Here is a 26,500-nt window from a genome sequence, read left to right as displayed (position 1 = left end):
GTCTGGGTGAACTCCGGGAGTTGGTGATGGACAGTGAGGCCTGGCATGCTGCGATTCATGGGGTCTCAAAGAGTCGGACACGACTGAGCAACTGAACTGAACTGAACTGGGCTTAGCTGCTTCATGGTATGTGAGATCTTCTGGGACTAGGATTCGAATCTATGTCTTCTGCATTGGCAGGCAGGCTGACCTGCCAATGCAGATTTCTCAGGAAGCAGGTAAGGTGGTCTGGTATTCCTATCTCTTTAAGAATTTTTCATGGTTTGTTGTGATCCACAAAGGCTTTACTGTAGTCAATGAAACAGCTGGTTCAGTTCAGTCACTCAGTCATGTCTGACTCTGCAACCCCATGGATTGCAGCACGCCAGGCTTCCTTGTCCATCACCAACTCCCAGAGCTTGCTCAAATTCATGTCCATCAAATCGGCGATGCCATCCAATCATCTCATCTTCTGTCATCCCCTTTTCCTCCTGCCTTCAGTCTTGCCCAGTATCAGAATCTTTTTTAAGAAATCAGTTCTTCACATCAGATGGCCCAAGTATTGGAGCTTCAGCTTTAGCATCAGTCCTTTCAATGAATTTCAGGACTGATTTCCTTTAGGACGGACTGGTTGGATCTCCTTGCAGTGCAAGGGACTCTCAGGAGTTTTCTTCAATACCTTCAATAGTTCAAAAGCATCAATTCTTTGGCTCTCAGCCTTCTTTATGATCCGGCTCTTACATCCATACATGACTACTGGGAAAACCATAGCTTTGACTAGATGGACCTTTGTTGGCAAAGTAATGTCTCTGCTTTTTAATATGTGGTATAGGTTTGTCATAGCTTTTCTTCCAAGGAGCAAGTGTCCTTTACTTTCATGCCTGCAGTCACTGTCTGCAGTGATTTTGGAGCCCAAGAAAATAAAGTCTGTCACTGTTTCCATTGTTTCCCCATCTATTTGTCATGAAGTGATGGGACTGGATGCCAATGAAGAAGTATTTCTGGAACTCTCTTGCTTTTTCTATGATCCAATGGATGTTGGTAATTTGCTCTCTGGTTCCTCTGCCTTTTCTAAATACAGCTTGAACATCAGGAAGTTCTCAGTTCACATACTGTTGAAGCCTAGCTTGGAGAATTTTGAGCATTACTTTGCTAGTGAGTAAGATGAGTGCAATTTTGTATTAGTTTGAACAATCTTTGACATTGCCTTTTTTTGGGATTGGAATGAAAACTGACTTTTTCCAGTCCTGTGGCCACTGCTGAATTTTCCAAATTTGCTGGCATATTGAGTGCAGCACTTTCACAGCACCATCTTTTAGGATTTGAAATAGCTCAACTGGAATTCCATCACCTCCACTAGCTTTGTTCGTAGTGATGCTTCCTAAGGCCCACTTGACTTCACATTCCAGGATGTCTGGCTCTAGATGAGTGATCACACCATCATGGTTATGGGTCACTAAGATCTTTTTTGTATAGTTCTTCTTTGTATTCTTGCCACCTCTTCTTAATATCTTCTGCTTTCTGTTAGGTCCGTATCATTTCTGTCCTTTATTGAGCCCATCTTCACATGAAGTGTTCCCTTGGTATCTCTAATTTTCTTGAAGAGATCTCTAGTCTTTCCCATTCTATTTTTTTTCTCTATTTCTTTACATTTATCCCTTAGGAAGGCTTTATCTCTCCTTGCTAATCATTATTATTATTATGTTTAATTACAGATGCAACATGAAGGACATTTAAACCATCCAATTATACTGCTGCTACTGCTGCTAAGTCGCTTCAGTCATGTCCGACTCTGTGCGACCCCATAGACAGCAGCCCATCAGGCTCCCCTGTCCCTGGGTTTCTCCAGGCAAGAATACTGGAGTGGGTTGCCATTTCCTTCTCCAATGCATGAAGGTGAAAAGTGAAAGTGAAGTCGCTCAGTCCTGTCCGACTCTGAGCGACTCCATGGACTGCAGCCTACCGGTCTCCTCCGTCCATGGGATTTTCCAGGCAAGAGTACTGGAGTGGGGTGCCATCCCCTTAATTAATTCTTTTTGTATTAGACGGATGCTTACTACGTAAACTTTGCTCTGTTTAATATCCAGAGACTTAGTGAACTTAACTTTAGGTAGGAAATGCCCTGCCAGAAAGTATCCTCTATGTATGCCTATGTGTGTGTAAATAATGTGTATATATACACACTCATATGGCATTTGTGGTTATAAGTCTGATTGTTTCGGATATCCTGTGCCAATTTCTGAAGCTGATTAAGCAGATTTGTCTATTACAAGTATTGGTATAAACAAAGCTATGGATGATTTGGAGCTTATGTTGTCTAGGGGATATGTCAGATTAAACCAGTAGGCTCCTTTCACCGATATATTTTTGGTTTTGACACACAATTGCCTATGTATGTGATTTAATTATGTATAATGTCCTATTTATAATATGAGTTCATTCTGCTTGTGTCTGCTACAAGTTATGTTCCTAGTGCCCAAGTGCCTAGTTCCTATGCCCTAGTACCCTAGTGCTACAAGTTAAGTTCCTAGTATAAGCCTAAGCTTACAATGAAAGGAGGTGTTCCCACCAAAAACAACTGCAGCTATTCCCTGATTTGGTGGACATGTTTGCTGTGTCATTTTATCCAAATAAAAGTAGACAATGTTACACAAATAAACAACTTCTTGGTATAATAGTTTAACAGGTATTATAAATAAAATACATCAGAAAATGAGCTAGTAGGTTATTTGTTACTATTGCTTTTTCAGTTGATTTTCAGGGATTTGTATTTGAAAACAAATATATGGACAAGGCACCCATAATTTTGTTATTTTCAACAGGGGGAGCCCAGGGAAAGCTTAAACAGCTGTGAGGTAAGTCTGTGTGCTTGCCTGGAGGTGATTTTTGTTGCACAGCAGGAACCAGAACTGTCCTGGAGGAAGAATCAAGAGTACTTTAAGTTCCCTTATATTAGGTTGGGGCTCATTTTCAGCAGCAGTAACTTCCAAGTCACCTGTCAGATAGCATGTGATCAACACTTAGCAAAATCAAATTCAGAATAACATTGTGAGGGATACTTTTTTGCTTTGCCCCAGTAGAGAGACTCAGGGTAAAGACTATATTGCGAATATTAAGTGAAGGGACCATGATGGCTCTGCTTCAGTTTTTACAGAAGGTTGTCTCTTTGTAAATCCCCTTCCTCCCCTATCCTTTGAGAAAGGACTACACACCTAAACATCAAAAGGAGAAAAATCTGTTAGATTCGCGCATTAGTCCAATTCCCCACAATTAAAGCTGTGTATTTTGTAAATTTCTCAAGTTTAAATGAGGTTGTCATCTTATGTCCTGTGAGGTTCCTGACCCTGCTTGAGTTGGGCACTGACCGCAGGAGACAGGGGCAGCTGAGCAGATGCTCCATCTCCTGTACCCCCGGCCCCGTCTTTAAAGTTCTCTGTCTGCAAAATGCTGGGAGGTTGTGTATTCGTTTAAAACGGGGAGGCCAGTTCTGTTGCCATCGTCTGGCTGACCTTTTTCTCCTTCCCCCTTCAGTCTGGAGGGGCTTGTCAAAAGACAAGTCAAGAGGCTGGATGAAAACGTGTCTCAGGCCACTGAGGCGACAGCCACCTCTAGGGGTGGCAAGAAGGCAGCAGCTACCCCTTCAGGGGTGTCCTCAGGGCCGCTGGGCACCGAGGCTAGAAAAGCTTCTTGTCCATGGCAGTTTGCAAGCCGGTCCGAGGCGATCCTGGCAGAGGGTCTTCCTCTAACGCCACCCTTTCTTCCCTCATCCCAGGCGTCCCGGGGTCCCTAACCCCAAGGTTGAGACTTGCACTATACGTTGCACTGCCGAATGGAACTCGCAGACTCCTGGCCTCTGGCTCGTAAGCGCATGCGCGGCCCGTGCGCTTACGTCAGAAGACTCTCCCGGCCCCTCCCCTCCCACAGGAATCTCTGTGGGTTTCTCCGCGGCACGTACCTGAGGCGTCGGTGTCTGAGCGACCAGAGCTCTAGTCAGCCTTCTCTAGAGGGCAAGCATGTTGAGGCTTCGAGCTCTGAGGAGGGCAGCGGCTGGTATGCTCCCTCATGTTCCTCCTCCTGTGACCTCTGGCTGGCAGGGTGCTCCCTGCATCAGGGTAGGTGAAGCTTCGGGGTGGGTCCGCTTGTCCTGTGGGGACTGGGCGGCAGGTCAGCCTAGTCAGGGAGGCATCTGCCTCTGGCCCAGAGCCAGGAATTTGGTGTTGGTCTTGACCCCTTGGTGTCCTTTTGTTCCTTCGACGGATCTTACCCCCAGTGACAACTGTGTGACTTTAGAGTTAGCTCAATTTCACCTCATCTCCATGCACACCTGTGTACAATTAGTAAAAGTTCGTGTAAAATGCAAGTGTGTAAGATAACTGGGAAGGCAGTATGGATTCCTGTGCGTGTCATCAGTTCAGTTCAATCGCTCAGTCGTGTCGGACTCTTTGCGACCCCGTGCACTGGCACACCAGGCCTCCCTGTCCATCACCAACTCCCGGAGTTTACTCAGACTCATGTCCTTTGAGTCGGTGGTGCCATCCAACCATCTCATCCTCTGTCATCCCCTTCTCCTGCCTTCAGTCTTTCCCATCATCAGGGTCTTTTCAAATGAATCAGTTCTTTGCATCAGGTGCCCAAAGTATTGGAGTTTCAGCTTCTGCCTCAGTCCTTCCAGTGAATATTCAGGACTGATTTCCTTTAGGATGGACTAGTTGTTTCTCTTGCAGTATAAGGGACTCTCAAGAGTCTTCTCCAACACCACAGTTCAAAAGCATCAATTCTTCAGTGCTCAGCTTTCTTCACAGTCCAACTCTCACATCCATACATGACCACTGGAAAAACCATAGCCTTAACTAGATGGACCTTTGTTGGCAAAGTAACGTCTCTGCTTTTTAATATGCTATCTAGGTTGGTCATAACTTTTCTTCCAAGGAACAAATGTCTTTTGATTTCATGGCTACAGTCACCATCTACAGTGATTTTGGAGCCCTGCCCCCCCCCCCCCCAAAAATAAAGTCTGTCACTGTTTCCACTGTTTCCCCATCTATTTCCCATGAAGTGATGGGACCAGATACCATGATCTTAGTTTTCTGAATAATGAGTTTTAAGCCAGCCTTTTCAGTCTCTTCTTTCACTTTCATCAAGAGGCTCTAGTTCTTCACTTTCTGCCATAAGGGTGGTGTCATCTGCATATCTGAGGTTATTGATATTTCTCCCAGCAGTCTTGATTCCAGCTTGTGCTTCTTCCAGTCCAGCATTTCTCATGATGTACTCTGCATATAAGTTAAATAGCAGAGTGACAATATATAGCCTTGATGTACTCCTTTCCCGATTTGGAACCAGTCTGTTGTTCCATGTCCAGTTCTAACTGTTGCTTCTTGACCTGTATACAGATTTCTCAGGAGGCAGGTCAGGTGGTCTGGTATTCCCATCTCTTGAATAAATTTCCATAGTTTGTTGTGATACGCACAGTCAAAGGCTTTGGCATAGGCAATAAAGCAGAAGTAGGTGTTTTTCTGGAACTCTCTTGCTTTTTCAAAGATCCAGTGGATGTTGGCAATTTGATCTCTGGTTCCTTTGTCTTTTCTAAATCCAGCTTGAACATCTGGAAGTTCATGGTTCATGTACTGTTGAAGCCTGGCTTGGAGAATTTTGACCATTACTTTGCTAGCATGTGAGATGAGTGCAATTGTGAGGTAGTTTGAGCATTCTTAATACTTTGCATTTAAAATATGGGTCGTGTTTGCCAGGGTTAATTTTTTTTTTTTTTTTACTTTACAATATTGTATTGGTTTTGCCACACGTCAACATGAATCCGCCACAGGTGTACACGTGTTCCCCATCCTGAACCCCCCTCCCACCTCCCTCCCCATACCATCCCTCTGGGTCATCCCAGTGCACCAGCCCCGAGCATCCTGTATCATGCATCGAACCAGGGTTAATTTTTACTCTGGTGATTTATGTGTGGATAAAGATCAATGAGCCTTCACTCTTCATTCAGTGCATTCTCTCTCCATGTCACCACCTCCAGTCTAACTTTATTCAGCACTAATTACAGAGAGGATTTCTCAATTACTCAGAGGAATGGGGGCACCGATCTAGATAATGAAAATTTAAATTTATAGATTAATATTTTGAAATCAAGTAGTTTGTAAGCTTTGAAAACAGGAGCCAAAGAAAAAAAAAAAAAGGAACAGACCTGTGATGCTGTCCTTATTCCTGTTATTGGCCCGCAGGGTAACCCCTTTCATAAGTTTCAGCTGTTTTTTCAATGCTCTTTTCCCTTTTTATGAATTATATACACTTCCTGGTGCTTCTTGATATTTTCAGTTATACATATTTCCTATTGCTGGAAATTAATTTAGGTCTGTTACATACCACTCCACCCAAATATACTTCCTTTCCCTCATCTGATTAATCACATTAAGAATAGTTACTTTTATACTGTATTGATGTTTACACTTTTATTTTTACATTACCTTGTTTCACACATAACTAGACACATAATACATAACTAAATCCAGTTACACAATAATTACATTTATGCACACACTGAAGTGATATACTATTAAGGCTATGGAATTACTGCAGGGCTATTGTCTGTGGTTGTATTGATTGTGCGTTTGCAAAGACTTTTGAATCTTGTGTTCAGAAGAAGGGAGGCTTTTAAAATTAGTAATCCCAAAGATGATGGGTCAGTTTTCTAGTTGATAGGCATCCGTATCTAATCAAACAAGATAAAAAGTGTCATCTGTACCTGGACTGGATCTTTAATTTCTTAGACTTTTTCCCTCTAGAATTCTCAATTCTCTCATTCAACCGGTATTACTTAAATTCTTTTATTCTTCATGCACTTTTCCAAAAACTGGGGTGCAAAGTTGAACAAAAGACAAAGTTGGTGTCCTCTTGGTTTCCTCAGGTTAGAGGAAACATGTGAACAAATGAAGGAAATATATGTTGAAAGTGAAAGTCACCCAGTCCTGTCCAACTGTTTGCGGCTCCATGGGCTATACAGTCCATAAAAATTTCCAGGCCGGAATACTGGAGTGGGTAGCCATTCCCTCTCCAGGGGATCTTCCCAACCCAGCGATCAAACACAGGTTTCCCACATTGCAGGTGGATTCTTTCCCAGGTGAACAAGGGAAGGTATTAGTAAATATGATGAGGAAAAACAAGTAGGATATGAGAAAAAAACAAGTCGTATATAAAGTGCTGAAGGGAGGTAGCATAGACTGGTACCTATTTTCAATGGCAATTCTTCTCACACCCCACCTTTTTTGAAAGTTAGCAGCAGCCATGTGCTAACAGCCATGTGTTGCAGCCATGTGCAACAGTCATTGCAGCTATGTGACTAAGTCCTGGCCAGTGGGATATGTTAATGCATTTATGACCTACTGTACCGATCTTAAAGCAGTGTTGGTTGTTGCCCTCTTCATCTCTTTATTTCTGCTTGCTGAAATTGGATGTAATGTCTTGAGTTCTTGGAGTATGAGGGGAAACCACATGCTGAAGATAGCAGAATGATGAAGCAGCCTAGGTTCTGACATCATGGAACACCATACTAGGAGCCCTGTATTGCCTGTCTCTGTACTTGTTTTTTACATAAGAAATCATTTTCTAGTTGTTTAAACCTATGATCTGATCCACTGTCGTTCACTCAGTGTACCCTCTTAATCTGGGCACTCTACAGGCCCCAGAGTATTTGTGTTTCTTGGAGTTTTTCCTTCTCTTGCCAGTCTCTGGAACTTCTGTGATTGAAACATTCTGCCTCCACTTAATCTTCTCATTTTTTCTACTATATCTCTACTTTTTTAAGTACTGAAATTTTATCTTCTGAGTTGTCTACTGAATTTTAAATGTCTACTTTCTTGATATTCCCCAGAATATTTTTTTCTTTTTTAAAATAATATTTTTTTTCATGGCTTAAATATTTCTGTATCTTGGACATTAATTACAGGCATTTATTTTAGTCATTGCTTTAAGGCCTTCTTCCTGCAGTATTTCTTTTTCTTTCAAGTTTTATTATATTTTCTCATTGATTTCTTTTCTCTCTTGATACTGGGTTTTTCCTATAATATTTTTATGTTTGTGATCCTTGTCAGTCAGTTCACATTTTGGACAGTGACAGAAAGCTGAGAGCTCTTTGAGTACCTGGAGGAAAGGGGCTGTCAAACAGTGGTCCTCACTGTAGGGTTTTCTGACTGGATCATTTCAGTGCTCGGGAAATGGCCTCACTGTTACAATGTGCAAGTCATTTCTCTTAGCCTAGCCAATTACCCCCATGAGGAATCTTCCAGAGTCCCATCTGTGAGTTCTAAGCCTTACTGCCAATTTCCTATGGCTGAGGAAGGTAGAATGCTATCTCGGTCTTTGATTGATAATTATTCACATAATTTACTTGTTTAGGACTAGTTTTGACACTGTCAGTTATATCTGGTAATCTAGAATGTCATTCAACCTTTCAAGAATGTATTAAATAGGATATGCTAAACTGCTATAATAAATAGACACCAACATGTATGTCTCAAATATAATAGGATTTTATTTCTTGATCCTTAAGATCTAAAATGGGTTTTCCTAGTTGGCAGGTAGCTCTTCTGTACATGGTGAATTAATGACCCAGTACTCTCTACTCTGTGACTCTTCCATCCTTAGAGCCCCATCATCAACTGCATCTAGTCAGCAGAACAGAGAATTTCCAAGGAGATAGTACTTACCAGATAGTGAGGAGTAAAATCCATGACTGCAAGTTATAGAAGGAAAACATTGCTAAGTGCTAAGAAAGTTTCCTGTTTCTCACAGGTTTTAATTATCCTCAAAACCCTGTGAGTTAAGCTTTATCTCCAAGTGAGAAAGCTGAATTTCTGAAAGAGCAGTAATTTTCTCATTTTGACTGCTGCTAAGTGGCACATCCAATGTTTAAGGCCAGATTTTAAACCCTAGTTGTTTACATTTATTTTAAATCAGTTGAGTAATCAGTTAACTTGTTAGTTTTATCTTTACTTGACCATCATGGATTGTTTTTACAGCATCTTTATAATGTTATGCTTTATTATTCTCAACATTTTATGGCAGACCAGAGTATTAATAATGCAAGGGGCCAATAGGATGTATCCAAACCCATGGGACCCGTTGTCTCTTTTGCCCCTTGTTATGTCCTTCAGGATATTGCCGAGGGTTCCTTCTATCTCTTGTGAAGGTTGGCAGAGACATTGTTTATAGCAAAGCAGCACTACTTAGATTAAAATTCCCTCAAAATCATTGTGCTGTCTTCTGAAGATAACTTAATGGCATTTGTTGAAGTAGTTTATATTTGCGATAATTTTATTCTTATATAGACACTGGACATTAAAAAATATAGTTCCCAATTTACCCAAGTTTTTGGAATCATTGGAAGTTCACACTTACCACAAATAAACATGGAAAATAGTTAGGGAAAAGTCATAACTTTACAGGCTGCCTCAATATAAATTCTATCTCATGGTATTTCTCATTGAATAAGGGTCCTGAGCCTGTTGGTGTGGAATGAGGTCTGTTAGTAGGTTCATGTGACTAGTTTCATTTGTGATTACCTCTTCAATGAGAGCTAGGCCCTAATTTGGATGGTTAATTCTTTCATCATTTCTATTTAGCTGCCCTTCTCATTTTAAGAGTTTCTAATAAACATTCTTTTTTAAACATTATTTTCAAACCATATATCATCTTATTCTATTTCAGAGAACATCAGTGATACCTATTTCACAGATAAGAGTACATCAAATTCATGTAGGAGCTGTCATGTGTATTAATGACTTGTACTTAGTTTTTTCTTTCTTGTTCTCTTTCATTTCACTTTGTGAAGCTGATATTTCCATTTTACAGATTAAAACAAAAATAGCAACCAACAAACTGAGAGAGGCTAAGAGCCAAAGGTAACGAAGTCATTCAGAGATGGGTCATTTAATACTCCCCAGTAATCCAGTGTTGGAGTAGACAGTTGGTATGCATTGGTGTGTTCCACTTTACCAGGTTCTCTACCTGCGGATCAAAAACATTTAAAAATAATTCCAGAAAGTTCAAAAAAGGAAACATGAATATGCTGCCCACAGGCAACTATTTACCTGGCATTTACATTTTATGTACAACTAATTCCATAGCATTTGTATTTTAGTAGGTATTGTCAGTAATCTAGAGATGATGAAATCTAAGGAGGGTGTACATAGACTGTATGCAAATAGTATACTCTTCTATATAAAGGACTTGATCACTGTAGATGTGGGTATCTTCCAGGGTCCTGAAACCAATCCCTTGAAATATCAAGGGACGTATGTACCATAACTGTTATTTCTCCCCATTAAGTGTTTCCATATGTTTATAAGTATTGTTTCAGTGAGTACATAGTACATGCGAGTAGCTGACAGGTAAACAGGATCACCTAACAGTTTATTATTTAAGACTTTAAGTAGAAAGTCATCACTGGCATTTAGTGATCTTATACCAGTTCAGACTGAGCTCTAGTTAATACTTGAAAGTGTAGATTCTATATTGCTTCATGGAGCATGGCAATTATTGTTTCTGCTTATCTTCTACAAAATATCAGTGTAGTCACTAGGAATATTATATGACCATGCATAATGGGTGTATAAGACTGTTCTTATAACAGGCATCTGTTAGAATTTTTGTTTCTGTTTGATTAGAGTTGGGCTGTAAAAAAAGCTGAGCACTGAATAATTGATGCTTTTGAACTGTGGTGTTGAAGAAGACTCTTGAGAGTCCCTTGGACTGCAAGGAGATCCAACCAGTCCATCCTAAAGGAGATCACTCCTGGATGTTCATTGGAGGGACTGATGTTGAAGCTGAAACTCCAGTACTTTGGCCACCTGATGCAGAGAGCTGACTCATTTGAAAAGACCCTAATGCTGGGAAAGATTGAGGGCAGGAGGAGAAGGGGACAACAGAGGATGAGATGGTTGGATGGCATCACTGACTCGATGGATGTTGAGTTTGAGTGAACTCCGGGAGTTGGTGATGGACAGGGAGGCCTGGCGTGCTGCGGTTCATGGGGTTGCAAAGAGTTGGACACGACTGAGTGACTGAACTGAACGGAATATGCTATACGTTGCTGCTTCCCAGTTTACTTACAGCCAGAAGAATTTAACTTATTTGGGTAATTTCACACTAATATTTCTACATTTAAGTTTTCAAACCAAAGCAGTCCTTTGTGTCTGAGAATTTACAACTTACTGCTCTTATAAGGTAAAAAATAGTGAACCAAACGGAACCATCATCAGACATTGGTGGTTCAAATCTGTTAGTTTTGAAACTCTTGAACTTTAAAATTTTATTCTATTAACCTATTTATTCACTTTTGGGCTAGGCCATTCCCAGACGAGGGATGGAACCTGGGCTCCCCCCAGGGAATTCCCTCTCAGACCTCTTTCAATAGTTTCACTTTGGTATTGGACTCAGAGAAATCAGTTTTGCATTTGCCAAAGCTGTCAGGTTTTTGACTTGAAAATGATGTTTTAACTCTGAATAAAATAATTTTACTTATTGAGCAGGTGTTTTTAGAATATCCCTGGGATATTCTTCAGATAGACATGTGTGCATGTGTATTTCTGCCTCTAGTGAGTCCTTAATTGCATCAGTGATCCCTCAGATCCTCATTAACTTTCTCTTTGCAGGACAGAGCCCATCTGTGTCACTGTTGTAACATCCTTCTTCCCAGCCAGCTTTGTTGTGTTCCTAATCCAGAAGCTCATCAGCAAAGTGAAGCACCTGCAGTTCATCACTGGAGTGAAGCCTGTCATCGACTGGCTCTCCAAATTTGTCTGGGACATGGTAAGACCACCTGTCTGATGCTACTTCATAAACCCCCATCAGGGCTCTAGATTGGATGAATAAAAGAGCCTCTGGCCTTCAGCAGGAAGTGTTCCAGTTATCCAAAGATGAACGAAAGAAGAAAAGGTAAACAGAGCTGTAAACTTTCATGTCACCCAACACAGCATTAAAAACAGAGCTGATCTCACACCAGAGCAAATATGTCCACATGGATGGCAGTTAATACAACTACCACCTCATTCCCTGAGAACCTTTCAAAGAAGCTGAGGTGGAAGACTCTCAGTTAAAACTCAAAGCTAATGCCTCTACTATGTTTGATGGATTTGAAACTTCAGAGTCAGGGTGTTCTTTGATTTACTAGGAAACTCATCTGTCCTCCAAATTCCTGAGGACCAGGTAACTGAGAGGTGATCGAGCTCCCTGTTTTTTCAGTTTCCCCATGGAGAGCTAATTCACAATTTACTATATTCTTTTTGCAATGTGTTAGAAACATTAAATAACATAGCTGTAAGTACAGATTACCAGGAGAGCTTGGTAGTACCAAATCTAGTTTAAGAAGGCTGAGGCACTCAAACACTAAATTTGTTTGCAGGAAGATATTATATTATCTGTGACGGTACTGAAGAAATTCTTTTAAGATTACTAGCAGGGTATTTACTTGAGGTGACTTAATATTTACAATAAAGATAGTACGTTATTATTGTCTCATTACCTTATGGCAATACAACAACAGCTCCAGAAATGAGGATAAAAATATAAAACACAATAAAAACAATCAGATTGTGTATGTAGACTTTTATTAGGGCAAACATTTCCATAAGCAAAAATATCTCATTAAAACAGATGACCAAATATCTTTATTAAAAGTGATCCAAAATGAAGTAAAAATTAGTAAACTGACTATAAATGAAGATACTGCAGCATATAAACCAATGATTCATCAATGATGTTTAATACCAGGACCTAAGAACATTTTCCAAGTAAGTAATTAATGTGATAAACATTATTAATACAGATGACACAGATAACATTGTACTCCTCCATAGTAAAGAAATATGTTTAATATTTTTATGAACCGCATTTGATATTATAAAATAAACCTGACTGGACAAAAACGTTTAAAAATCTCAGAAAAACAGACATGATGAAAAAGGTAATAATGTATACAAATAATTTAAAGATATTATCGTAGATATGGAAATGTAATAATCATTTGAATGTAAGAAAATGCTACAAAAGCAGAGGGTTATCAAAAGAGAGAATGAGAGATATTCTCAAACAAATGAAAAATCAAGATCTGGTAGTAAAGGCAAATAGTTTTAATATATGACAGATACTAAAATGCCAAGGGGAAAATGAACAGACTGTTTCCTGAAGTGGTAGTGACAATGGACAGATGTAGCTTTTAAATATGCAAAGGACACAGCAAATTAACTTACCACCTCCTTCAAAATAAAGCGAGACTCTCTTGGGAGAATTTAAGCACCAATAGCAGATACATCTTATGACAGTTCATGAAATGCTCTGTATATCACTGGAAAACTATTTCAATGGTGAAAATGATGTAGGAATCAGAAGCATATTCTGCTGAGACTCAAGGAAGTTAACACTTTCCCGAACTGGAAATAAATTTGTAAGAAGGCATATAAAGTTATTGACTAAATATGATTTGTTGTAAGAATAACTCATTCCTAGTGAAATAGCTTACCAGCTGCCACTACCCTGGGATCCTCATGAGACTGATGTCTCCCAGCTGCACGGCTGTCTGCACTCTCGTTCCACCAAAGAACATGAACTGCGGAAATAAACCAGAAATAAATGTTAAAGACTGTGGCGTTACTACCAATAAGAGACAGAAACATTAACCAGAAACTGAAAGTCCTATTCTTTCAATCAAAATAGTGATTATCACAGGTAATGCTAAGTATGTTACTGATAAGATGTCAGAGGGGCCAGAGATTTGGGAGAGAAATTTATAATTAGTCAAACTAGTTTTGTAGATGAAGAAAGAAAAAGCTGGAAAAGAGAAGTAAAATAATGCAGCTAAAGACATAATTAGGCCAAGATCCAAATTGTATAACTTCCTAACACGTGTTAACTTTATTTTAAAAAAGCAAGGTTATAAAAAAGTTGTGCTTACTATTGAATATTTGGGTGATGGAAAGAAAAAAAAGTAGGATATTAAGTGTCTAAGGAAAAATTCTATTAAGTGCATTTGCTTTAAAAAAATGGGAGTAAAATCACATTAGGATCTTGCTGTATATTATGCTTAGTCTTAGTAACAGATTTTTAAAAATCAACAATTTGTACTTCCTCTGGAAATAACATTAATTTTTAATGGTTATGGAAATTCCTTCTTCTAACAACATTTCATCCCAACCCCTTATTATTGGCCAATTAAATTATTTTCACTAATTCAATATTCTTTGAAATACTGGGATAATGTTCTTGTGCATAAATTTTTATAATATATACTATCTATATAGGAAAATGCAGAGAAAGAGAAAGTATGAGGCATTTCTATACCACCCAGAACAAACTGTTTTAATACTTGGTGTAACTCTTGTCCACAGTTTTGCATATATATTTGTATTTACACACACACACACACACACACACACACAGGCTTCCGTAGTGGCTCGATGATAACAGGTATGCATACATGTTTATGTTTACACACACACACACACACACACACACACACACACACACACATATGTGCTTCTCTGGTGGTTTTGTGATAAAGAACCTGCCTGCCAAGGAAGGAGATGCAGGTTCAATCCTTGGGTTGGGAAGATCCCCTGGAGAAGGAAATGGCAACCCACTCCAGTATTCTTGCCTGGGAAATCCCATGGACATAGGGGCATGGTGGGCTACAGTCCATGCAGTTGCAAAAGAATCAGACATGACTTAGCGACTAAACAATAACAATACATATAAACATGTATAAGAATATGTATTTATAGTTATATATGACACATATTTATATATCTATTTATGTATCACATGTGTATTACATAAAGAAGGTCATACAACACTGTTTCCAAAATTTCCTTACTATAAACAATGCTGATATAAACTTGATTAGAGCAGCAGTACATGTACATCTATGATAAGAACATTTACCACTAACATTTGTTGGGTGCTTGCTATGGTGCTGGGCCTGGTTTAAATTTTGCATGTGTTAACTAATTTAGTTTTCATAATAGCCTTAGGTACAGGTTATTATCACTTCTGGATGAGGAAAATAAGTAAGGCACAATAAGGTTAAGTAACTCACTCAAGGTCATAGAGTTTTAATTGGTAGAGCTGGGATTCAAACACAGGCAGTCTGGATCTGATTATTTTCTTCATATAAACTAAAATTTAAACTGAGAGAAGCAAAAAGTATCTAAAACGAAGATTATGGCATCCGGTCCCATCACTTCATGGGAAATAGATGGGGAAACAGTGGAAACAGTGTCAAACTTTATTTTTTTGGGCTCCAAAATCACTGCAGATGATGACTGCAGCCATGAAATTAAAAGACGCTTTGGGACCTAATTAACCTTAAAAGCTTCTGCACATCAAAGGAAACTATTAGCAAGGTGAAAAGACAGCCTTCAGAATGGGAGAAAATAATAGCAAATGAAGCAACTGACAAACAACTAATCTCAAAAATATACAAGCAACTCCTACAGCTCAACTCCAGAAAAATAAATGACCCAATCAAAAAATGGGCCAAAGAACTAAATAGACATTTCTCCAAAGAAGACATACAGATGGCTAACAAACACATGACAAGATGCTCAACATCACTCATTATCAGAGAAATGCAAATCAAAACCACTATGAAGTACCATTTCACACCAGTCAGAATGGCTGCGATCCAAAAGTCTACAAATAATAAATGCTGGAGAGGGTGTGCAGAAAAGGGAACCCTCTTACACTGTTGGTGGGAATGCAAACTAGTACAGCCACTATGGAGAACAGTGTGGAGATTCCTTAAAAAACTGGAAATAGAACTGCCTTATGATCCAGCAATCCCACTGCTGGGCATACACACTGAGGAAACCAGAAGGGAAAGAGACACGTGTACCCCAATGTTCATCACAGCACTGTTTATAATAGCCAGGACATGGAAGCAACCTAGATGTCCATCAGCAGATGAATGGATAAAGAAAGCAGTGGTACATATACACAATGGAGTATTACTCAGCCATTAAAAAGAATACATTTGAATCAGTTCTAATGAGGTGGATGAAACTGGAGCCTATTATACAGAGTGAAGTAAGCCAGAAGGAAAAACACCAATACAGTATACTAACGCATATATATGGAATTTAGAAATATGGTAACAATAACCCTGTGTACGAGACAGCAAAAGAGACACTGATGTATAGAACAGTCTTATGGACTCTGTGGGAGAGGGAGAGGGTGAGAAGATTTGGGAGAATGGCATTGAAACATGTAAAATATCATGTATGAAACGAGATGCCAGTCCAGGTTCGATGCACGATACTGGATGCTTGTGGCTAGAGCACTGGGACGACCCAGAGGGATGGTATGGGGAGGGAGGAGGGAGGAGGGTTCAGGATGGGGAACACATGTATACCTGTGGTGGATTCATTTTGATATTTGGCAAAACTAATACAATTATGTAAAGTTAAAAAAAAAAAAAAAAAGACGCTTACTCCTTGGAAGGAAAGTTATGACCAACCTAGATAGCATATTCAAAAGCAGAGACATTACTTTGCCAACAAAGGTCCATCTAGTCAAGGCTATGGTTTTTCCTGTGGTCACATAGGATGTGAGAGTTGGACTGTGAAGAAGGCTGAGTGCTGAAGAATTGATGCTTTTGAACTGTGGTGTTGGAGAAGACTCTTGAGAGTCCCTTGGACTGCAAGGAGATCCAACAAGTCCATTCTGAAGGAGATCAGCCCTGGGATTTCTTTGGAGGGAATGATGCTGAAGCTGAAACTCCAGTACTTTGGCCACCTCATGTGAAGAGTTGACTCATTGGAAAAGACTCTGATGCTGGGAGGGATTGGCGGCAGGAGGAGAAGGGGACGAGAGAGGATGAGATGGCTGGATGGCATCACTGACTCGATGGACGTGAGTCTGAGTGAACTCCGGGAGTTGGTGATGGACAGGGAGGCCTGGCGTGCTGCGATTCATGGGGTCGCAAAGAGTCGGACACGACTGAGCGACTGAACTGAACTGAACTGAACTGAACACACTTACAAATATACAGTGTATATATTATACACTATCCTCAAGAAGTGAAGTACTGATTTATACTCAGCATATTATATTTTCATACTCCTAGTACACTGAGCGTGAATTTAAGATTAAAAGATGTGTGTACACACATTTCAGTAGTTTTTTAAATAAAAAAGTATACACATTCATTATAGTAAATTATAGAGATTTAAAAAACCTTTAATCTGATCATTTAAATATGACTATGTATTTTATGTCCTTTCAAATTTCCTTCTCGTAGAAGTAAAAACATTCATGTTTCCTAGAATGTAGGCAAAAACAATTGAAATAGTAAAGCTTTTTATTTATATTGCCAAATTACTGGAGGGGGGCGAGCTTAAGCCTTGTAGTACAACAGTATTTGTTTTTCCCTGGCTCCTCTAATACTGTATCTTTAATACATTTTTATTAGATAAAAAATGGCATCTTATTATTGTTTTAATCTGCATCTTCTTTAATATATATTAGTCACCTATGTCATCTTGGCATAAGCTTTTCTTTTGGATTTATATATATATATATATATATATAAACACACACACACATATATATACACACACACACATAAATGCACAAAATTTGAGCCTTTGAATAATAAAATCATCAGTTGATTATTTTTTTCTTCATAGTTTCTTCATTTGTTTTTGGCTTACAAATGTTGTTTTCACATATTAATAAATTTATCTATATTTTGTTTCCATAATTCTATGAATTCAGTTTTTAACTGAGATCTATAATCCACCTTGATTTTATTTTAGTGTATGGTATGAAATGGGCATTTAATAATTATCATAATTTTTCTTTTCTTCTGTATTCTCAACTGGGACAAACATGTGTTTTTGCACAGTCCAACTTTTTTATTTCTTTTTTTACAATATATTAACAGAATCTGAATTTCTGGGGAATGATTAAGTCAGTTTTTGCATATGTTAGGTTTGAGATGTCCATTAGACATGAGCAACTGGATATTATGGATTTTCAAATATTAAAAGCCTTAATCAGTTATTCTTTCAGATAAACTTTATAAACATTTTCTGAGTTTGCCACACACACAAAAAAACCCACTCAAATTCTGTTTGGAATATCTTTCAACTTTAAAAGTTAAGTATCCCAAACAGATGTTTTTATTAAATAAATCAGTATGATATATATACTATGTGTATCTAAGTAGTGAGAGATTGGTTAATTTATTTCTTTGGGTTTGTCTGTGTTTTTAATATTATAATAACTATATATTACTTTTCACCCCAAAACAATCTCCCTACGTCAAGTAATATTATTTTCAAAAAAAATCACAAAAGGTACAAGCTTTCATGTATAAAATAAATAAATTGTTAATACAGTAAATTTTAAAAGTTTCCATCATAAGAAAAAAAAATTTTTAACTATGTGAGATGATGGATGTTAACTAAATTTATTGTGGTAATCATTTCACAATATATCCATACGTCAGATCATTATGTTCTACACCTTAAACTTATACAAGGTTATATGTCAATTATATTGCAATAAAACTAGAAAAAAATAGTAAAAGTACATTAAGAAAATGATGAACAGGTGATTTCTTGAGATTCTTTCCAGTTTTTTATCATTTTTATCATTTTATCATTTTGATATATCAGAGAAAAGAGCAGGTCAATATATGAAAAAGGCTTCATAAGGTATTGATATTCTAAATAAGATTGAAAACAGGTTTACTTAACTCTTAAAATTACAAAAAAACTAATAATTTGGCAATAAAAAGTAAAATATACTCAATAATGAGAACAGAAACAAACTGACCCAAGGAGCTTAACAGTAGATCAACAGTATACTTTGTAATTTCATAGAGGAGATGGACAACTGTACCTCTGTTGAGTACTCCGTATTCTGCATGGAACACTCCAACTAATTTTGTGTAGCCTTGATTGACATGAGTATGAACTGCTCTTTTAAATGGGTCACCCCACAGAGCTGGCCCACCAGGTTTCATCTGAAAAGTAGCCAGTTCATAGACTCCTAGAATAGGGAGAAAAATATTTTACAGAACACATTCAAACAGTTTGTAGTCCTGTCTAGTTTGGTTCTGGTGAAAAGCTAATCTACATATATAGATTTGGAGGATCACACATATATACATGTTTATGTAGACATATTTATTAATAATTTGCACTGTTTTTCTGTGCTTTTATGTTTAGAAAGTCTTTGTTTCAGTTTTAGGACAAGTTGTTTAAGCTTAATGTACAGAACAAAGAAAAAGGGACTAGAAGATACAGGTAAGTTATTATCTAAAATATTTTTAACCTATAAAATTAATAAAATAGAACTTAGAATAGGACTTTTTAGCTGCCTGCATCTACACTTTCATAATAGAAATGAATAAGAAAGTATTTTCCAATTTCTTACAGCTCTACTCTTCTTTGCAACTTTCACTACTTTTTTGCTTTATATAATTGCCTCCTATAGGTTTGCACTTCTACCAGCAACAGCAGGCAAACAATGGACCTCAGAGTTTTTGAGGGAAAATGAACCCTAAAGGAGATGCTTTTTATTATTCCTAAATATCCAGGTAAATACTTGAAAAGCATTTTACCTTTGGATAGAAGTATAGAGTGGATGGACAAAAAGAAACCACAGGACTGGTAGATTTGAGAAGTAGAGGAAAAACATGCAAGTTACTGAAGAATCATGAATAACACAGAGGAAGAGAACCAAGACTTGATATTATCTTTGAAGTCCAGTAGTTCATTTAGATGGTGCCAAAAGCTGAGGGGGATCTCAGATAAGGATCTAAATAAGACTTTTCAATCTCTTGTAATCTAAAATGCACTATAGAATTGGGAATAATGGGGGGAATAAAATATCATTTAAATTAGTTTATGCTTTTTCTAATCTGACCTTTGGTTAAAACTGGATTGAGGTAATAATTTCTTTAAGTCAGCAAGAAGTGAAATCAGGAAGACAAATCTTTAGGAATTATTTTCAAACTGAGAAATAAGAAAGAGGAAGACACAAACGTTAGACTACAGTAATATAGCTTGGCAGTTTCAGTTAATTCATTCCCCCCAAACAGTCAACTTTATAAGCAAATTTATACTTAATGATTTGAGATTAATAGTGATTTATAGAAGATACTTTTAAAAGTTTATATTATTTTAAAATTATGATAAAATATCATACATTATCCCTCATTTATCCACATGTGTTCCTTGTTCCCAAGGCCCAAATTCTCAACCTTTAGTGACCATGTCAACTTTTTCTATAATCAGCTAAATTTTAAGCATCAGTACAATACTAATTTGGAAAAACAGTTCATTATTTAATGCTCATTTTTAAAATTAAGAGCTCCAATTTATTTTTATCTCAACAATCAACATATATTCTTATATTAAGCAAAAGATTAACTTCGTTTTTCCCACCAGAAGTTTAGTTTTATAGTTTAAAATCTTAAGTAGTTTCTCCATCAAAGTTCAAAGTGAGTAAGACAGAAGGACTTACCTTCTTTTGGAGGTTTTACTAATTTGCACCATGGCACCAGATAAGTGATTTCACTCTCTTGTTTATCAATAAGAGCCAAATTTGGAATGAGAAATTGTTCTTGCCATTCCTTATCTTTGGCCAAGGCTTTCCGAACTTCACTTCGATGAGCAAAATTGTCTGTAGGAAGGAGTAAGAAAAATAAAAATGTTTGATTTAAAACTACCTCTACTTTTTCTGGGTTTCATTCAATTTTATAAACATTCATCAAGGCCACATAAGAACTGTGCTATATTACTGGCAATACCAACATTGTTCCCAATTGTTCATGGTCTTAAGCAGAAGCAGCAATGTAATCAATTAATGATAATGTCATACAGTAATGAGCTTTATATGCTCTATCCACTTAATAGGTAGTTGTGAGAGTTAGGTAAGTTATTGAATCTTTCTGTGTCTGTTTAACTCCAGGGCTGACATGAGGATTAAATGAATTAGTACATGAAATGAGCTCAGCACAGCAGAGTGTTTGATGCCTAGTGAGTACTCAATATACGTTAACTATACTTACTAATTTTATTGAGGCATTTAAATTATAGTGCTGGTTTAGAAAAACAACTTTTTCTTTGTTAGTGATGATGGTGAAGAGTGGTCAGGTCAAAGTACAATTGAATTAAATTTAACATGAAGTTAAATTAACATGAAATGAAGTTAAGATTTGCTTTTTAGCCTCTCTGAACAGCTTCTAAAGAAATAATGCCCATTCTTTTTTACCCATTCTTATTTCTCCTGTTTGTTACCTATATGTTACTAACATATGGGCCTAGAACTACTATATTTAGTAATAGGACCTTTTAAGACTAATGGTAAAAGAGTCTTCTATGGTTTATGCTGTGTAGATAAGGAATAACAGTTATCTTAGAGCTAATGTAAGTTATAACAGGATGTTACTAGTAATTTTCTTAGTGGAACATGATTCAACTGGTGGTGCGTAAAGGCATAAGCTGTGTTTTAATGGGGTTTGTTCTATTACAACAGGGAGAGCCCCTAAACTATGGCCACGTTAAATACAGAATGAGTAAGAGTGCATGCGCAGTGGTGTCTGACTCTTGGTGACTCCATGGACTGTAGCCCATCTCCTCTGTCCATGGAATTCTCCAGGCAATAATACTAGAGTGGGTTGGCATTTCCTACTCCAGGGGATCTTCCTGACCCAGGGATGGAACTCGATTCTCTTGCATCTCCTGCACTGGCAGGCGGATTCTTTACCACTGCACCACCTGGCAAGCCCTTTGCATATAAAACTACTTTATGACTATTTGGACACTGATGACCAGACATTAAATGAAATTATTAAGTTGTGTCTGACTCCTATGACCTCATGGACTGTAGCCCATAGGGTTTCCCAGGCAAGAATTCTGGAGTGGGAATTCCTTCTCCATTTCCTTCTCCAAAAATTATTTAGGTATCATCAAGTCCTTATGTGACTTCACAAAGATCTGATACTGCAGCAATAAATATTCCGGGGATTCTTGTAATCGTTCTCCTTTTTCTAAACCAGGGGTTGGTCAGCTTCAGTATCAGAAGAACTCACTCAGTCCCTTTTCTTTTACCTGCATAGACTAGTATAATGACAGTGAATTCCTCGAAACTCTGGGGGCACAAAAAAATCAAACGTGGTCCTGAAAACAACAGAATTATTGAATCTTACAGGTGGATAAGTGGTTTGAAGTTAACTATCATCCCCTGAAAGTGAAAGTTGCTCAGTTGTGTCCGACTCGTTGTGACCCCATAGACTATCATAGAGTCCATGGAATTCTCCAGGCCAGAATACTGGAGTGGGTAGCTGTCCCCTTCTCCAAAGGATCTTTCCAATCCAGGGATCGAACCCAGTTCTCCTGCATTACACGTGGATTCTTTACCATCTGAGCCACCAGGGAAGCCCAAGAATACTGGAGTGGGTAGCCTATCCCTTCTCCAGTGGATCTCCTGGATCCAGGAATCCCCTATCAACTTCTATTTCCCTAAGGTCCCCTAGATGTGTGAATGATCCAGATATACCTTCAATATAAAGAAAAATAATTCTTTTCTTTATGACCCTAACCCACTTGGGTTCTTGCAATCACTGCTTTAAATTTTTCATAAAAAATCTTTACAATAAGTCACTCTAAACTTTTTTTTTTAGAGTTAAAGTTTAGTTCACAATATAAAGGTTCTAGTGATGGGCTGTTAGGTGTACTGTTGAGAAGAATAATCACTGAATTTATTTTTGGTATTGCTTTTTAAAAGTTTTACTTAACCTGTATGTTATTTAAAGTAACATAGATCCAAGAACTAAGTCTCATGTAATATCTAACAGAAAGGACATCTGTACTAAATGCTTAAGCCATTGACTCATACCATACTTCCAAATATGAAACACTTTATTCATTCTGCCTCCAAATTCTACACTCCAGTATCCAACCAATTCAGAGTGAACTGTCCGAAGATGAATGTTTTTCTTAACATTTTCCAGGAATTCATTCATCTTTGAGGGCTTAAGATAATAGGTACGAAATTCATAGAATGTTCCATCGTATTGTCTGGGGCCTGTAGCAAAAGATGAACACACCTGAAGAAAGATAAGGAAAATTTAAATATTCTGGGAAATAAGGGTTTATAATATTATGTTACAACCAAATCTGAGTCTGGAAACAAGGGACACACATTAAATTTATAATCTATTTGGACTTCTGTTGTCTTCTCTCCATAGAATTTGAGAGATATGTCAATAAAGATGCCCGCTTTTAAACATTCTATAGCTTACTGTTTCCTAGGAGGGAGTCCACCATTAGTCACTTTTTCATGAGAAGCTGCTCACAGGAAAGCACTGGGGCACTTTCTTTACCAAAGGACTACAATTAGGATCCTAATAGTCTTTACAAATAGTTTATTACCTTTTATCCGATATTCCATCTTTACTGAATAGTATATGTGTTAGAGTTAAAACATTTAAAACAATTTCTAAATAGATAGGTATTTTGGCTAGCACAATGAAAATGTGTTTGCTGGCAAAAATTCATTGCCAGTAAAACAATGGAAATTCCTGGTCAGATCAAAGTATTTTTTAAATCCAATGAAGTAGACCACTGGTCAAAAACAGGACAGGAGTTTAACTAATGTAACAGGAAACTATGACCTAGCCAATTGTATTGTAATATGGTGATATCCTGTGTAAACCTTAGGAAAAAAACATCAGTGTCAGAATTGTCTGAATAGTTACTAGGTTTTAATTACAGATGCAATCTGCAGAAGGGCATTTAATCCACCCAATTATAGCAGGTTGATGTAAATATCAGTTAAGAACCATTAGTTACTTCTGTAATAATCATATGCTCACAATGTAAATTTCTAATTTGGTTCTCTGAGTGAACTTAACTTTCAGTAGGAAATGCTTTGTGTATTGTATGTGTTTGTGTGTATACATCAGATCAGATCAGATCAGTCGCTCATAAATACATACTATATATATATACACACATATATATATATACACACACACACACACACAAATATACACACACACTCATATTCTAGTTTACATATCCATCCTATTTAAGTTTTGTTAGCATGTGTGCACATTTCTTGAAGTTGATTATACCAGAATTATCTATTAAAATAGTTTAGGTACGTATAAAGCTATTGATGAATTTTGGCCTTATTTTGACTACTAGATATGTCAAAGAAAGCAGTACGCTTCATGCTGTGACATATATTTTGTTTACCGAACACAATAATACATATATTTTACTTAACTGTGTATAAGGCTTAATTATAATCTCTTTTGAGGTCATTCCAAGTCTATGATGAGTCATATTCTTATTGCCCAATTGACTACGCTTGCCATCAAAAACAAGTGCAGCTGGCCCTGCATTTGGCAGATGTTCTTTTGGTGCCATTTTACCAAACTTTACTAACACAATGTTAAGCAAATAAAAGCTGCCTACTACTTATAGTTTAAAAATATTATAAATAAAATATATCGGATATCAGAAAATGGGTCAACGGAGTAGATGTAACAACTTTTCAGGGAATTCATATTTGGAGATCAAAATATGTAATCAACGGCACACATTTTATTATCACTGGCAGAAGAAATATACAATAGGAAAGCTCAGGGAAAGGTTAACAGCTAGGGGTATGTGATTTGTGAGAGGTCATGAAGTGATTTTTGTTGCAAGGCCACTAGAACTGCAGGGAGAGGAATCATGAGTGCTTCCTTTTCTCTAAATTAGGGCTCATTCTCCTTAGTAGTGACTTTCAATTCATTTATAAGAGAACATCTGGTTGACATTTAATAACGTCAAAGTACAGAATAAAATTCTAAGGAATAATTCTTGATCCTGCCCCAGTTGAGAGAATCAGGATAAAGGCTGTAATGATAATCTCGAGTGAAGGAGCCATCAGTGGTTTCTCTTTAGTCTCTACCAGAAAGTCAGTTTGAGAAGGAAGTAAAAGCCCGAACATCAAAAGGAAAAATCTCTTGGTTAGATTCACAGAATAGGCCAATCCCTGACAGTTAAAGCTGAATCACAATAATCTATTTTGTACATTTCTAATCCAGATTAAATGAAGTTGTCATCATCATATTTGCTATGAGGTTCCTGACAGTGGCTGACTCGGGCACCAATCTTTGGAGACAGTGACAGCTGGGCAAATGCTCCACCACCCGAACCCTGGGCCCTCTCTTTAAGGTTCTCTGCCTGCAAAATGCTGGGAGGTTGTGTATTTCATTTAAAAGGGGGAGAATTGTTCTATTGCTCCTTCAGTCTGGAGGGGCTTGTCAAAGCATAGTAAGAGAGGCCTCTGGACCACTGCCTAGTACAGGCCCCAATGCGGCAACTGCAACCTCGCGGGTCCGCAAAGACGCAGCAGCTGGCGCTTCAGGCGAGTCCTCACAACCAACGGGCACCTAGGCTAGGCGACCCTGGCAGTGGGTCGTCTCGTCCCTTCGTCCTTCCGCGCGTCCCACGAACCCCGCCTCCAGATTCCGAGACTTGCTAGAACTTCTCGTGCTGCACCACGCGGGCTGGTCTGGGACCACTGACGCATGCGCGGCCCGTGCTCTACCCCCGCAGACGCCCCCGCTCTCTGCTCCCCTCCCCCCAGGAAACGTTTCGGGCGAGTCCCGGCGGCCAGTACCTGAGGCGCCATCGTTGGAGCGGCCAGGGCCCTAGTCAGGCTCCTTCGGAGGGCAAGCATGATGCGGCTTCGAGGGCTGAGAAGGGCAACGGCCGGCACTCTTCCTTAAATTCCTCTTCTTGTGTCTTCCTGACTTGCAGGGAGCAGCGCCTGCACAACTGCGGGAGGCCGGCTCTGGGCGGGTCGGCTCCTCCTCCAGAGCGGGTAGGGGGTGGGGCTGAGCGCCCCGTCAGCCCGGCGTCCTCCACAAGCTGAGATCGAAAGCGTTTGTTGTCAGCTCTGACCCTCTCCGTTTATTCTCTAAAACCTTCTTATCCTCAGCGTCAGAAATGATATTAGAATTAGCAGAATGTTGACGTCCTCGTTCCTGTACCACTTGTCTGGGCCCATCACCTCGTCTCCTTGCGCGCCTGCGTACAATTAATTCGTAAAAGCGCGCGTGTGGAACGTGAGTGTGTGACCAGGAAGCCATCACTTTTCTCAGTGCATTTTCATTCCCCGTCAGTACCCACAGCCTGAAGTTGTAAGGCTCCAGATAATTTACATTGTAATTTTCAGGAGCTCAGAGGAATGGGGGTACCGAGCTAGTTATGAACAGTTCAAAGATAAACATACGTTGTTAAAATTCTGCAACCCTTAAAAGTAAAACCTCTGGTCTAGTCTTCCCTATCCCTGATTATTGCTCACCTTCTAACATTTCGAGCTTTGTCTTCTAACGCCTGTTTCTGTCTTTTAAAATAATAGGCATACTCTGCTGTTTTTTTTTTCCTTTTCTGTTTAGATAGCATCTTTTGACTCTCTATGGAAGAAGAGAATTTACGTCTCTAGT

The 26,500-nt window shown here is 38.4% G+C and overlaps 1 protein-coding gene and 1 long non-coding RNA gene across 2 annotated transcripts; one reads left to right on the top strand and one right to left on the bottom strand.

Moving 5' to 3' along the window:
• Positions 1 to 20,857, top strand: LOC133253112 (uncharacterized). Its single transcript, XR_009738192.1, has 3 exons — positions 1 to 4,091; positions 11,640 to 11,796; positions 19,231 to 20,857. It is a non-coding gene; the product is annotated as an uncharacterized LOC133253112 (long non-coding RNA).
• Positions 12,577 to 26,082, bottom strand: NIPSNAP3A (nipsnap homolog 3A). Its single transcript, XM_061426385.1, has 6 exons — positions 25,672 to 26,082; positions 22,891 to 23,101; positions 20,515 to 20,673; positions 18,886 to 19,035; positions 13,505 to 13,591; positions 12,577 to 13,415 (listed from the first exon to the last, which is right to left on the bottom strand). The coding sequence occupies exons 1-6, from the start codon at positions 25,729 to 25,731 to the stop codon at positions 13,339 to 13,341; spliced, it is 744 nt and encodes a 247-aa protein (XP_061282369.1). The 5' UTR covers positions 25,732 to 26,082; the 3' UTR covers positions 12,577 to 13,338.
• Positions 26,083 to 26,500: the final 418 nt, after the last annotated feature.

Source organism: Bos javanicus, chromosome 8 (assembly GCF_032452875.1).
Source record: "Bos javanicus breed banteng chromosome 8, ARS-OSU_banteng_1.0, whole genome shotgun sequence".
Taxonomy (NCBI): Eukaryota; Metazoa; Chordata; class Mammalia; order Artiodactyla; family Bovidae; genus Bos; species Bos javanicus.
The sequence above is the reverse complement of the archived record's forward strand: the minus strand, read 5'-3'. Positions and strand labels throughout refer to the sequence as shown.